The 12548-nt window shown below is 44.0% G+C and overlaps 1 protein-coding gene across 4 annotated transcripts in view; it reads left to right on the top strand.

Annotated features, from left to right (window-relative positions):
* DOCK8 (dedicator of cytokinesis 8) overlaps positions 1–12548 on the top strand; it is a 158952-nt gene that overhangs the window by 77046 nt on the left and 69358 nt on the right. For all 4 annotated transcript variants that reach the window (XM_081213510.1, XM_081213509.1, XM_081213508.1 and 1 more), the window contains 7 exons: positions 2383–2521; positions 3343–3444; positions 6728–6823; positions 8017–8251; positions 8480–8644; positions 9461–9636; positions 10872–10967. In XM_081213510.1, coding sequence (XP_081069636.1) covers positions 2383–2521; positions 3343–3444; positions 6728–6823; positions 8017–8251; positions 8480–8644; positions 9461–9636; positions 10872–10967 — 1009 coding nt within the window. The remainder of the gene's footprint in view (positions 1–2382; positions 2522–3342; positions 3445–6727; positions 6824–8016; positions 8252–8479; positions 8645–9460; positions 9637–10871; positions 10968–12548) is intronic.

Raw genomic sequence — 12548 nt, 5'->3', positions numbered from 1 at the left:
CAGTCCCAACTTGTCTACCCAGCCCTCCTGCTGATAATTAACATAACAGCAAAGGTACTGTTGCAGCGTCGCATTGGTTCTTTCCAACTCTCCTTTGGTTTGAGGGTGCCTTGATGAGGTCAGGCACACTTCCACGTCCAACAGCTGTATCATCTTCTAAACCAGCGTAGTGAATTGTGTACCTCTGTCTGAAATAACCCTCAATGGCAATCCGTGCAACTTAAGCACGTGGTCCACAACATCTGCGCCATTTTTGTGAATAAGGCCACCACCACCCATATCACAGTCTGTTTCCTTGACTCTGGCAGATCTGTGATGAAATCCATTGCGACTGTCTCCCAAGGTCCTTGCAGGGTGGGAAGCAGCTGTAGCAATCCGGAAGGTGCTTCCCTCAGCGTTTTTGCCCGCTGGCAGGTCTCTCACACTCTCACATACTCTTTTGTCTCTTCTCACACTTTTGGCCACCAGAATCGCCTCGTGAGCTGATACAGTGCCTTGTAGTATCCAAAATGACCCGCCTCTATAGCTGCGCATCACCTCCCCAGCCGGGAGAGCGCGCACGGGGCTAAAGAAGCCATAGCCCCGCGACCCTCTCCCGGCTGGAGAGGTGACGCGCGGCTATGGCAGGAGCCTCTCCGCTGCGCCTTTCCGCTGCTCCCTGACCTGCTCTTTGGGGCTGGTGGGGGGCTTCCCCCCACCAGCCCCAAAGAGCAGGTCGAAAGGAACCTGAAGCCTGGAGAGCGAGAGGGGTCAGTGCACACCGACCCCTCTCGCTCTCCAGGCTTCCAAGGTAGCCGCCTGAACGCACCTTAAACGGCACCTTGTTTTAGAGCGGGAAAACAAGAGGGGGAAAGTTCTCCCCCTCTCTGTGCAGCGCCTCCTGCCGCTTCACTGAAGGGGCGCTAGGCAGAGAGGGGGATAATTTTTTTTTCTTGTTCTCCCCCCTCTAAAACAAAGTGCGTCCTATTGTCCAGTGTGTCCTATGGTGCGAAAAATACGGTAAACAATCTGTGGCTTTTTTAAACATATTGTTTTGTTAGTTACTAGGTTATGTATTTTTGCGTTTTTATATTGTAAACTACCCTGTGATCCTCAGATGAAAGGCAGTATAGAAATTTAAATGAATGAATGAATGATTATTATTGGGTTGGGTTTTAAAAAAACAGGCCAATTTATGGAAGAAAATCAGTGATTAAGATGGCTGCATCAGTTGCTCTTAAATATTAGATGGCAAAGGGAAGAAAATAATCAGTCGGGAATAGTCAATCTCAAGCCCCCAGTCAGTGGCAAACCAAGGTCAGGTGGTACCCGATGCGGAAAATTTCTTGTCCCCCCCCCCACATTGGGGGGGGGGATGACTGCAGAAATGCTGCTCCCTGCCTGGTAGGAGGGGGAGGGGCAGACGCCCCCCCATTAGGAACTGGATCCTAGCCTGCACCCTGTTTTGGCAAATGGGGGTGCAGGCTGGGACTTGGGCTGTGCCAGGGGGCGGAGCAGGCAGAGCTGATGGAGGCAGCATGTATTTTGTTAAAAATATTGATTTATAACTAACCAGGTTTTATGGAAGCGACTATCATTTGTTGTTATTTTTATCATAAGCTCAGCCAGATATAATATGTTTAAGTTGAAGAATGACAATGGGAGAGTGTGGTAGATCACTACCAGTTTTTGATATTGGAAAGTGGATCAAATCTTGCTGGAAGTTGGACATGCCTGGTCTAGGACATCAGGTGCTATTAAACAAGCAATACCAGTCTTGATGGACCACTGATTCACCCTGAGGCTATGAATCAGTAGAGGCAGGAATCTTCAAGGCAACATTTTTAGCATGGAAGCATTCTCTTTACTTTTCTCCTAGTATCAGACTCTTTATCAGGAAGGGTCACCTGGGTAGAGCAAGGCTTGCTGCTTCTTTTTGCTGCTTTAGTCAGAAGGTTTTGCCCAACTGTTCCACTGCCAGAAGGCTGTGCTCGTTTGCCAACATGAGAGGCTGGACAGCCATCACTTGGGAATTTCTGGATGGAACATCTTCGTGATGGATATTGAGTAGTTTGGTGGGACTGGTTGTGTTGGTGAACAAGGTGTATGAATTACCGTCTTCCTGAACAGCGAATATTTCTGCAAAAGGAGAAATTGATGCAATAAAGTTGTTCTTCTGATCCACCAAAGATTTTTTGAAAAAAATAGTGGCACTGAAATATGAAATCCTCAGAGGTGGCTGGTGAAGGTACAGTGCTGCCAATGGCTGCATAGTGCTTAAAAAGCCAGGAGAAGGCTGCAGGTTCACAGGCTCCTCTCCACCTCCTCTGTCAAGTTGGAATTCTGCTACTTGGCTTTAACACTGCTACGTATATTTGTTTTGTTTTATATTTTCAAATGTAGATCTCCTGATTTCTATGAAGAAGTGAAAATTAAGCTGCCAGCTAAACTCACAGAAAAACATCACCTGCTATTCACATTTTACCACATCAGTTGTCAGCCAAAGCAAGGAGCCTGTGTAGAAACTCTCCTGGGATATTCAGTAGGTCAATTTTGGTTCATGTTGGCAAATTCTTAAGGAAATAGACATTTTCCACAAAGCTCAACGTTCCACTGTAACAATTTCCCCCTGCAAAACTTGCAAAAGATTTTTTTCAACCAAAAGCAAAATTATTTGAATTTCTTATGCATGGATGCAAGATTTCAAAGGAGCATGAGTGAAATATAACCCACCACACTATCATGTTTGTAATATGTGTGACAAAAGCGTACTAGAAACACAGTTGCAATACACTTGTATATATGTGAAAGGCATATGTAGCATAGTTCAAATGACAAGAAAATGAGACACGCATAGGTCACAGACATGTGTGCCAGTGTCTGTTGCATCTGTTGCATGTATGATAGTGAATGGACTGGGTACATGTCTTAGATCCCACATATAACTCATGGTTTACATGTATATCACACCTGTCATATAGGCATGTGGCATGTCATCTGTCATCCCAACTAGGAATGACTCTGTCTAGGGGCAGCTGCAGCTCTGGTGTATAAATGTATAGCCTACCAAGAAGAGTAATCTGCCTTCATTTGGTTGGACTCTTAAAAAGCTATTCGTAATTTTCGGTTCAGAACTAATCACTTTTACAGAACAAAAGATGGTGGCAGTGATCCAGATAACATGTCTACAAAGTAGCTATCAAAGAAATTAGACTGTAAAAGTCTTTACATTATCCACTATAGGAAGGAATACAATCTCAGTTGGTATTTAAATCTTTTACTCAAGAATATAATTAAGCCAGATCAGTATCCAGCATCACATGAAGTAATGATATAACACTGTTTTTCTATTCATTTCTTCAGTGGCTGCCAATTCTGTTAAATGATCGTCTCCAGACAGGCCATTATTGCCTCCCTGTTGCCTTGGATAGACTGCCTGCCAACTATTCCATGCACTCAGCAGAGGTAATGGGGAAAACCACAGAAAGAAACAGTCTCCCCTTTTAAACAGACATGATCGACTTTATTTTCAGTATAATGCAGAGGTGGGCCACTTTCCCTCAAGAGTGGACCCAGAGACAAAAGTGTTCTGCATTATCTAACATGGAATATAGATTGTCCAAGTCAATTGATTGACTTTCTCCCAAGTCAAGCATCCAGAATAAAAGACGGGGGTGGCAGGCGCACCGAGTTCCACCCATTATTGGCACACATGCATGATGTCACATGGTGGGAGGAAGCCCGACGGGGCCTAGTTGCAGCTGCAACCTGACGGGGCCTGCCAGGCTGCGGAATATTGAGGGGGCCCAGCCTCCTCTGGCATGCTGGGGGGGGGGCATTTATTTTTTATCAAATAAAATACCACTCCTTCCAATTGTTCTGAAACTTATTAAAAGGAAGAAGAAAACACTTTGGGGAAAATAAGGAGGGAAACAAATAGGAAGGAAAGAACTCTGATGAGATGGAAGACTGAGGAAGCTTCCTAGGCCCTTTTAAAATGTGGGGTTTTTTAGGGGGGGTGCTTTTGTTTTGTTTTTATTTTGATTATGTATTTTGTGATTTTGTATTTTGATTTTGTTCTGTGAACCGCACTGAGACCTCTGGGTATAGGGCAGTATATAAATTCTAACAACAACAACAACAAGGTGTAAGGGGCTGCATAAAATGAAGTCCAGGCCACAAGTTGCGTAAAGGTAAAGGGACCCCTAACCATTAGGTCCAGTTGTGGCTGACTTTGGGGTTGCAGTGCTCCTCTCACTTGATTGGCCGAGGGAGCCGGCATCCAGCTTCTGGGTCATGTGGCCAGCATGACTAAGCCGCTTCTGGCAAACCAGAGCAGTGCAAGGAAACTCTGTTTACCTTCCTGCTGGAGCGGTACCTATTTATCTCCGTGCACTTTGACATGCTTTCGAACTGCTAGGTTGGCAGGAGCAGGGACTGAGCAACTTGAGCTCACCCCGTTGCAGGGATTCAAACCGCCGACCTTCTGATCGGCAAGTCCTAGGCTCAGTGGTTTAACCCAAAGCACCACCCACGTCCCACTACAAGTTGCCAACCTGCATTCCAATATTTGCCTTACTTAAATAGAGTATCATATATACTGTATTTTTCGCCCTATAGGACGCACTTTTTCCCCTCCAAAAATGAAGGGGAAATCTGGGTGCGTCCTATGGGGCGAATGCAGGTTTTCGCTGAAGCTTGGAGAGCGAGAGGGGTCGGTGCGCACCGACTCCTCTTGCTCTCCAGGCTTCAGGAAGACATCCGCAGCCTAGGTAGCCCTGCGGGAGTTCCCACAGGGCTGTCTGGGCTGCGGATAGTAGCCTGCTTCCCGGAGCGCCGGGCGCGCTGAAAGCAGAGCGCCCGGCGCTTCGGGAACACCTCCGCAGCCTAGGCAGCCCTGCGGGACCGGTCCCGCAGGGCTGTCTAGGCTGCGGATAGCAGCCTGATTCCCGGAGCGTCGGGCGCCCGGAAAGCAGAGCGCCCCGCGCGCCGGACAGACATCCGCAGCATGGGGAGCCCTGCAGGAGTTCCCCGCAGGGCTCCCCACGCTGCGGATAGCAGCCTGCTGCCCGGCGCGCGGGACATCCTGAAGCAGAGCGCCCCGCACGTCAGACAGACATCCGCAGCGTGGGGAGCCCTGACATCAGCCAGCCCCACAAGCTCGGGGGACAGCAGGGAGGCGCAGCGCCGCCATCCCGCTGTTCCTCGACCTGGTTCGGTTTCCCCGACCTGCTTTTGGGGGGGAAATAAAGGGGAATTTTTTTCCCCTTTATTTCCCCCCCAAAAAACTAGGTGCATCCTATGGGACGGAGCGTCCTATGGGACGAAAAATACGGTAAATGCAAAATACGGTAAATACACTAGGGGTGGAATTCGACATTGCACTAAAATGAATTTATCAGCTTGCAAGGCAGAATAATCCTCTTCTGCCATGTGCTGTTCTTGGGGTTCTCTTGGCACCACCAGAGCCACACAGGATGGAAGAAAGGTTGGAAAATCCCTTCCATAGAAATCCCATTGAAGGGGTTCATTAGGTGGATCCTGCCCTATGTATGTTAAATCTCAGCAAAGTCTCTGGAAGTAATATGGGGAAAGGCATAATCTAGTTCTCCAGCATGAAACAAAACAGGGTCTTAATTGCCGGCCATTTAAAAAAGACATGTATCTGAACTTTGTTATTTTCATAATGGGACTTATGACTTGGTCCTACAGCTCAGTAAGTTTCATGTTAAAAATTATGGAATTATTTGGTTTGTTCCTCTAGGTTAGCAAGCAAATATGAGGCTCTAATATTCAGAGGAATGTTGCAGCTTATGTTCCTTTGGGACATTGTTTGTGGGAGAACTTTCTAGGAATACAAGGTGTAATGGATATAGATTTCAATTCCACCACTGCAACGCGAGAAGTAGTCCAGACACTGCTTTATTTTGTTTTAAAACTTCATCTGCCCCCACCTTTGTGCTTACACAATCATATGTAATCATGTATAGACTAGGAGATCATGATTATTTCCAGCAACTTGCTCATGAGCACTTTCTTAGCTAATGTCTTGGTCAGTTTCAAGAATGAGCATTGGTAAAAACTTAACCCAGGTGAATTAATTACATACTGTAAAGCCATATAAAATGCCGTGCCATAATCTCAGCAACGTGATAGGCTGAGAATGACCTGCACTGGATTGCAAATGTTAATGTTGGGTGTGAGCTGTCTGAGAGCCAGTGTGGTGTAGTGGTTAAGAGCGGTAGTCATGTAATCTGGGAAACCGGGTTTTTGTCTCCGCTCCTCCACATACAGCTGCTGGGTGACCTTGGGCCAGTCACACTTCTGTGAAGTCTCTTAGCCCCACTCACCTCACAGAGTGTTTGTTGTGGGGGAGGAAGGGAAAGGAGAATGTTAGCCGCTTTGAGACTCCTGAAGGGGAGTGAAAGGCGGGATATCAAATCCAAACTCTTCTTCTTCTTCTTCTAAACATTAATAATAATAATAATAATAATAATAATAATAATAATAATAATAATAATTTATTATTTGTACCCCGCCCATCTGGCTGGGTTTCTCCAGCCACTCTGGGCGGCTTCCAACAAAGATGAAAAATACACTAGAATAGAATCATAGAATAGAATCATTATTCACTAAAGTGTTAATTGCAAAAAAGGCCAAAAACTTAGTAGAATTGTATTGGCATCTTGAATACATTGTGTGTATGTGTGTGTGGTTTGATCAACAAGTTGTTTTATCTTCATTACAGAAAGTTCCTCCACAATCTCCTCCAGTTAAATGGGTTGAAGGACACAAGGGAGTGTTTAATATTGAAGTGCAAGGTATATCATCAGTTCACACACAGGTGAGGATTTAATTTTTACCTGGAGACTGGCAACTGAAATCCCAAGCGTAAGAGAAGCTACTTCAAGTTCATAGCTTGGATAAAATGACTTGCTTAAAAAAATTCTGGCATTAGAAAAAAAAATGTGTTGGAATACCTGAAGCCTGAGTTACAGTTGTCACCAGCTTCCTATTCAAGGAAACCCAACTTAAAATATAATGCAACTTCCTTATTTGTGTAGTTCCATAAGACTTTTTTTAGAGTCTTAAAAACAACAATGCAGCACAGGTGCTGAGCAAGACTGGTTTGTAGTCCTGTTGTGTTCCAAACAAAGTTCTCAAAGAAGCCCCCTAGATGAAAATGGTGTCATAACTTCCAATTGAAATCATGTGCATTGCCCTTACAAGTATCCATGAAAAGAACCAGGGAGAAAGTGTCAACTTCCAGTAAACTTGGAGCCTGTTCATATACCAGTATTAGCGGAAGGGGTGCTTCATAAGCCTTTCCCATTAGACCATTTTAGGCATGAACCCCCAACACACGTAAACCAGTTCTTCTGCTACTTCGGGTGTGTGTGTGTGTAATGGAATATGGGTGCCCATTAAGTTCAGCAAAGTTTATTCATGTCTATCTTAGAATAGGTTTGCACTTCAAATGGGGAAATAAAACCTGTTCCAGGATAAAAGGAATGATGTAGTAGTCTCCAAATGTAATCTTAGTTTCATTGCTTTGTTGGCTTTTTCACTTTAAACTACAGTGGTACCTCGGGTTAAGAACTTAATTCGTTCTGGAGGTCTGTTCTTAACCTGAAACTGTTCTTAACCTTTAGCTAATGGGGCCTCCCGCTGCCATCATGCCGCCAGAGCATAATTTCTGTTCTCATCCTGAAGCAAAATTCTTAACCCGAGGTACTATTTTGGGGTTAGCGGAGTCTGTAACCTGAAGTGTCTGTAACCTGAAGCGCCTGTAACCCGAGGTACCACTATAAAGCAGTTAAGATCACAATCCTGAAAAAATCCTCGTGTATGACGCGTCTAGTCTTGTATTTCAAAGCAGTTTTGAATTTTTGAGAAATATCAGAAATGATTAAACATTGATCCTTTATGATTTCTTACCTTTTTCCATTTTCTGTTTGGATTAATATTTAGTAGTGGAAACTAAATTACGTAGTAGATTCCCCACATCATATACATCTTTCTGGCTTATATTTATAGGACAATCACCTGGAGAAATTCTTCATCCTGTGCCATGCACTAGAAAGCCAAGTTGCATTCCCCATTCGAGTGCTGAATGAGAAGATCACAGAAACCACTCTTGAACATGAACTAAAACTCAGCATTATCTGCTTGCACTCCTCCCGCCTGGAGCCCCTTGTGTTGTTTTTACACTTGGTTTTGGATAAACTCTTCCAGTTGGCTGTCCAGCCCATGGTTATAGCTGGCCAGACAGGTACTTATCATTGTAGTTTCACAAAATGATGCTGTTGATGGCCAAACCCCATCATACTTTCTGCAGCGTTTTGTTTTGGTTTAACAAAAAAATGCTATTTGCTACATCAAGCAAGATTTAAATAAGAAGAAAAGTGATTTGAGGAATGTCTGTGATAAAGTGGACTTGGATCCTTTTATACCTTTTCTTTGATGTATCAGAAACTAAGTATTTCCTTTTTGTCTCCAGCCAACTTCTCCCAGTTTGCTTTTGAATCTGCAGCTGCGATAGTGAACAGCCTCCACAACAGCAAAGACTTGAGCAAGGACCTGCATGGCAGAAACTGTCTCCTAGCATCTTATGTCTACTATGTCTTCCGCCTTCCTGAAATACAGAGAGATTCTATCAGGCTAGGTATTGCTTTTGGGCTTCTAGTAAAAATAAGCTGCTTATGAACTGAACCTTCTGGTTGTGGGCAGCAAGTAAGAAGGTCCTGACATCCTCTTTGCTCATTTATAGCTCAATCCTGTGGATATGTGCTTAAAAATAAATTGCAGTGAGTGCAGCTGGTCTTAACTCCAATTAAGGGCGCACAAGTTAACAGCTTCACTGAGGATAAGGCAGATAAGGAGATGTATGTGACATAGTAAATGCTATGTATGTTGAGTGATGCAATGTCTGAAATTGCATCATCACTAAAAGGTAAAGGTAAAGGACCTCTGGACAGTTAAGTCCAGTCAAAGGCGACTATGGGGTGTGGCACTCATCTCACTTTCAGGCCAAGGGAGCCGGCGTTTGTCCACAGACAGCTCACCCCAGAACTCACCCTGTTGCGTGGATTTGAATCTTGCCAACCTTTTGATCGGTAAGCCCAAGAGGCTCAGTGGTTTAGACCACAGTGCCACCCGCGTCCCTAATGCACCATCAGCACTATCAGGTGGATGTCTAATCTTTCGCCAAGGGGCAATGACATACCCCACAGGCTTCCATGACTTAAGGATGGAACCTAATACATAGATTATAAGCACAGAAGAATGACATAAAAGTATATGTACATCTGCAGTGGCCTTCCAATCCTCCCCCTCCCATGTGTGGAGTGGACAGAAGAGGCTGCCTAGAGAGCCAGGGTATCTGATGAGGTGCTGGATAGCACATGGATGAGCATCACCTCTTGAGTTAGGAGCAAAGGCTGAAAGGACATGAGCTACAATAATGTTTTACTCCTGGCAGGTGCAACAGGCAGCACTAACCTGGCTGAATCTCGTTATTACACTTATGGCCGTACCACAGCTTTCTCCGTGGGCTCTCGACTCTTGCAAAGCCGGGCAACAAGCTGCAGTAATCCAGACATTGCTGGGACACAGGCTTCTACTGATGAAGAAGTCAGGAACATCATGTCTTCCAAGGTAAGAGGCAAGAAAGCTGAAATTCAGGATGGGTTTCATTTTTGGTGCTTATTGTTGCTGCACCCAGTAGCAAATGTGTCTGGCTGTAGTATATTGGAGCAACTAGAGTCGCTTCATGGACTAAGCATATTATAGCAGTTGTTTAACAGTTATAGCGAGCATTATATTGCTTAGGTTTACAGTTATTGGATCACCAAATGGCTAGAGCCATTTACTGATCTCATTTGAGGCTTTGAGGCAGGTAATGCAAAGGATGCCAGTGCTTTTTACAGTGACAATCATTGCTTTGCATTGCAGAATATAGGAAATCACCGGATACAAACAAAAGAGGAATAAAATCCCAAATGCACCTCAAAAGTTCCAAATAACTTCATAATAAAATAGGGCAAAAATACAAAATCTTCACTAACTTTCATTTAATGCCCTTCTGGTACCTTCAGCATTGTTTAGGATCAATGGGCAATAAATACCTATGTTAGAGAGTTGAATATTAAAAGCAGATAACTCCAACTATTTCCACGATAAAGCATACTTTATTCCAGAGGTGTGTCGTGTCTACATAACAAATGAATCTGACCCTAAAGTCTATGCAAGAAAGGTTCACTCAGTGCTGGATGGGATTGAGAGCTAGCATGAAAACTGGGAATACAGTCCTAAACTGAAACGTATGAGGCCAGTTGTGTATTTGCATTGTTTAATTTACTGAGTATATAACAACACTTGCACACTGCGCCATGGGTAATGGTGTTCATGTTGTCTTTCTTTTTAAATATTTGTATTTTATTCAGTTTTCATAAAACATACAACACATAAACAACCATAACCAACTGAAGTACTATTGGATACAACATTGTGATATATAATATCCGGTTGATTTAATTCTGTGTCCCTCCAGAGAAATCCATGAGTCGAAGGTGGCTCTATTGGGGGATCTGCTGTATTAACATTAGAAATGAAACAAATATAGGAATATAGGAAATCACCGGATACAAACAAAAGAGGATGTCAGCATTTGGCCACTTAATTTCTCTGCCAGAACAATTTGTCAGAAATCTAGTATACCATATGCTAGTATACCACCTGTGTAGGGTTAAACCAAGTTTATTCTTCCAGTGTAAGCAAAGTTGCCAAGCAGTCACCATTAAAAAGTCACCATGTCTTTATTTGGTAAGACTGTGTATGCTCAGGCATTCATTCATTTCATTTTATATATGGCTTCTGGTGATTTTATCCAGGTTGCAGATCGGAGCTTTAACCGGATGTCTTGCTACAGTGAGCCCACCAGTGATATGTCAAGCCCCTGTGGAAGCCCTCGGCCGTCTAATAAAAAGGTAGTCTGCAACACCAGTCACTGATGAGGTCTGCAAGCACACCAGTTTTGGCAATAAATATTCTTGTGAAGAAAAAGGAAGGTGTGGAGGATGAACCCTTTGCAAGGAGGGTTGTATCGGGCAGACAGATGAACCATTCCGCAGAGATTCAGGTGATCAGTAACTGAACACCTAAGCCAACCATCTTTGGATAAATTACTTAAAGGGTCCATTTGGACCAGAATAGTAGCATATGAAATTAAAAAAATAAATAAAACCAATGTGTTTATAAAATTACTCTTAAACAAGTGATCTCTACACTGTAACAGAGTGTTTTTTTATTTTAAAAAAAAACTTCTTGGAAATATACTCAATCACCTTTCTCCAGTGCAGCAGAAAAAGAGTGAAAGGCAAATGATAAAAGGACTGAAGTTATTAGCAGATCACCCTGGGGGGCTGCGGGGAGAGCGGCTACGAATGGCAGGAAGCCCAGTGTTCAAGGGAGGCAACGTATGGTCAGGCAAATCAAAAGAATGAGCCCATTTTGGTGTCCAAGCCTAAATGCCCAAGTGCATTCAGCCACATTTGAAATATATTATTCAAAAAATGATGCCTACATTGATTTCAGCATTGCTTTAAATAATGCTAGTGGCTCCCATATTGTTTTCGTGTGACATTCTCCTTGTGCATATATATTTTTATGGAATTAAAGATTTAGAATGGTGTCTGGATTCCATTGAATTCATAGGCCAGCCTGGCTGCACATTAGCCATTTTACCTTCACAAGGTCTCTGGCAGATTGAGCAATATGTACCTAATATTATTGTAATACCTCCAAATTATTTTGGCCTTCAATAAATGAACTTTATATTTAATATATTTATATCTATGCATTTTGTTTTGTTGGCATTGTTAATTCATTTTACCCGAGATGTTAATGATCACCACTGTCCTGTTTTCCTTCATGCTGTTTTGTTTCAAATCTGCTACTTAGGGTTGCAGCTACCTGCTTTTTCATCTACCTGTTATCTGTTTTCATTAATCTTAGTCTATGCATGCGTGTGTGCACTAATCAAAAAAGGCTCTCATTTTAGATTCCCCATGAGGGCAGTGGCGTCGCAATGGGGGGGCAGTGTGCCCCGGGTTCCATGTCTGCGGAGGTGACAAGAAGTCACCCTGCGGGGGCGAGCAGCGGCGTGAGCAGCCATCGCATCGCCGCAGCCACATGTGGAGGATCCTCCGTTTGCGGCTACAGCCGCGAACAGAGGATCCTGGTGCTGGCGGCAAACCACTAAGTACAACACATGCGTGCGATGTAGTTCACAGCCTCTGTTCACGGCTGTAGCGATGATGGAGGGATCCCAGCACCGTCCGTACGACGCTGGAGCGATGGTGGCAGCAAACCACTATACAGCACATGTGCGGCATCACTACGTATGGCGCATGCGTCGTACGTAGCGACGCTGCACATGCGCCCTACGTAGTGACGCCCGCCCCAGGTGTCACAACATCTTCCTTCGCCCCTGTCTGAGTTATGTTGTGTTGAGGTCCAATGTTGAAAACCAGATTATCCTATTTTTGCTTTGTTTTTAATATACTGTG

The sequence above is a fragment of the Podarcis bocagei genome (assembly GCF_964188305.1).
Source record: "Podarcis bocagei genome assembly, chromosome: 11".
NCBI lineage: Eukaryota > Metazoa > Chordata > Lepidosauria > Squamata > Lacertidae > Podarcis > Podarcis bocagei.
The sequence above is the reverse complement of the archived record's forward strand: the minus strand, read 5'-3'. Positions and strand labels throughout refer to the sequence as shown.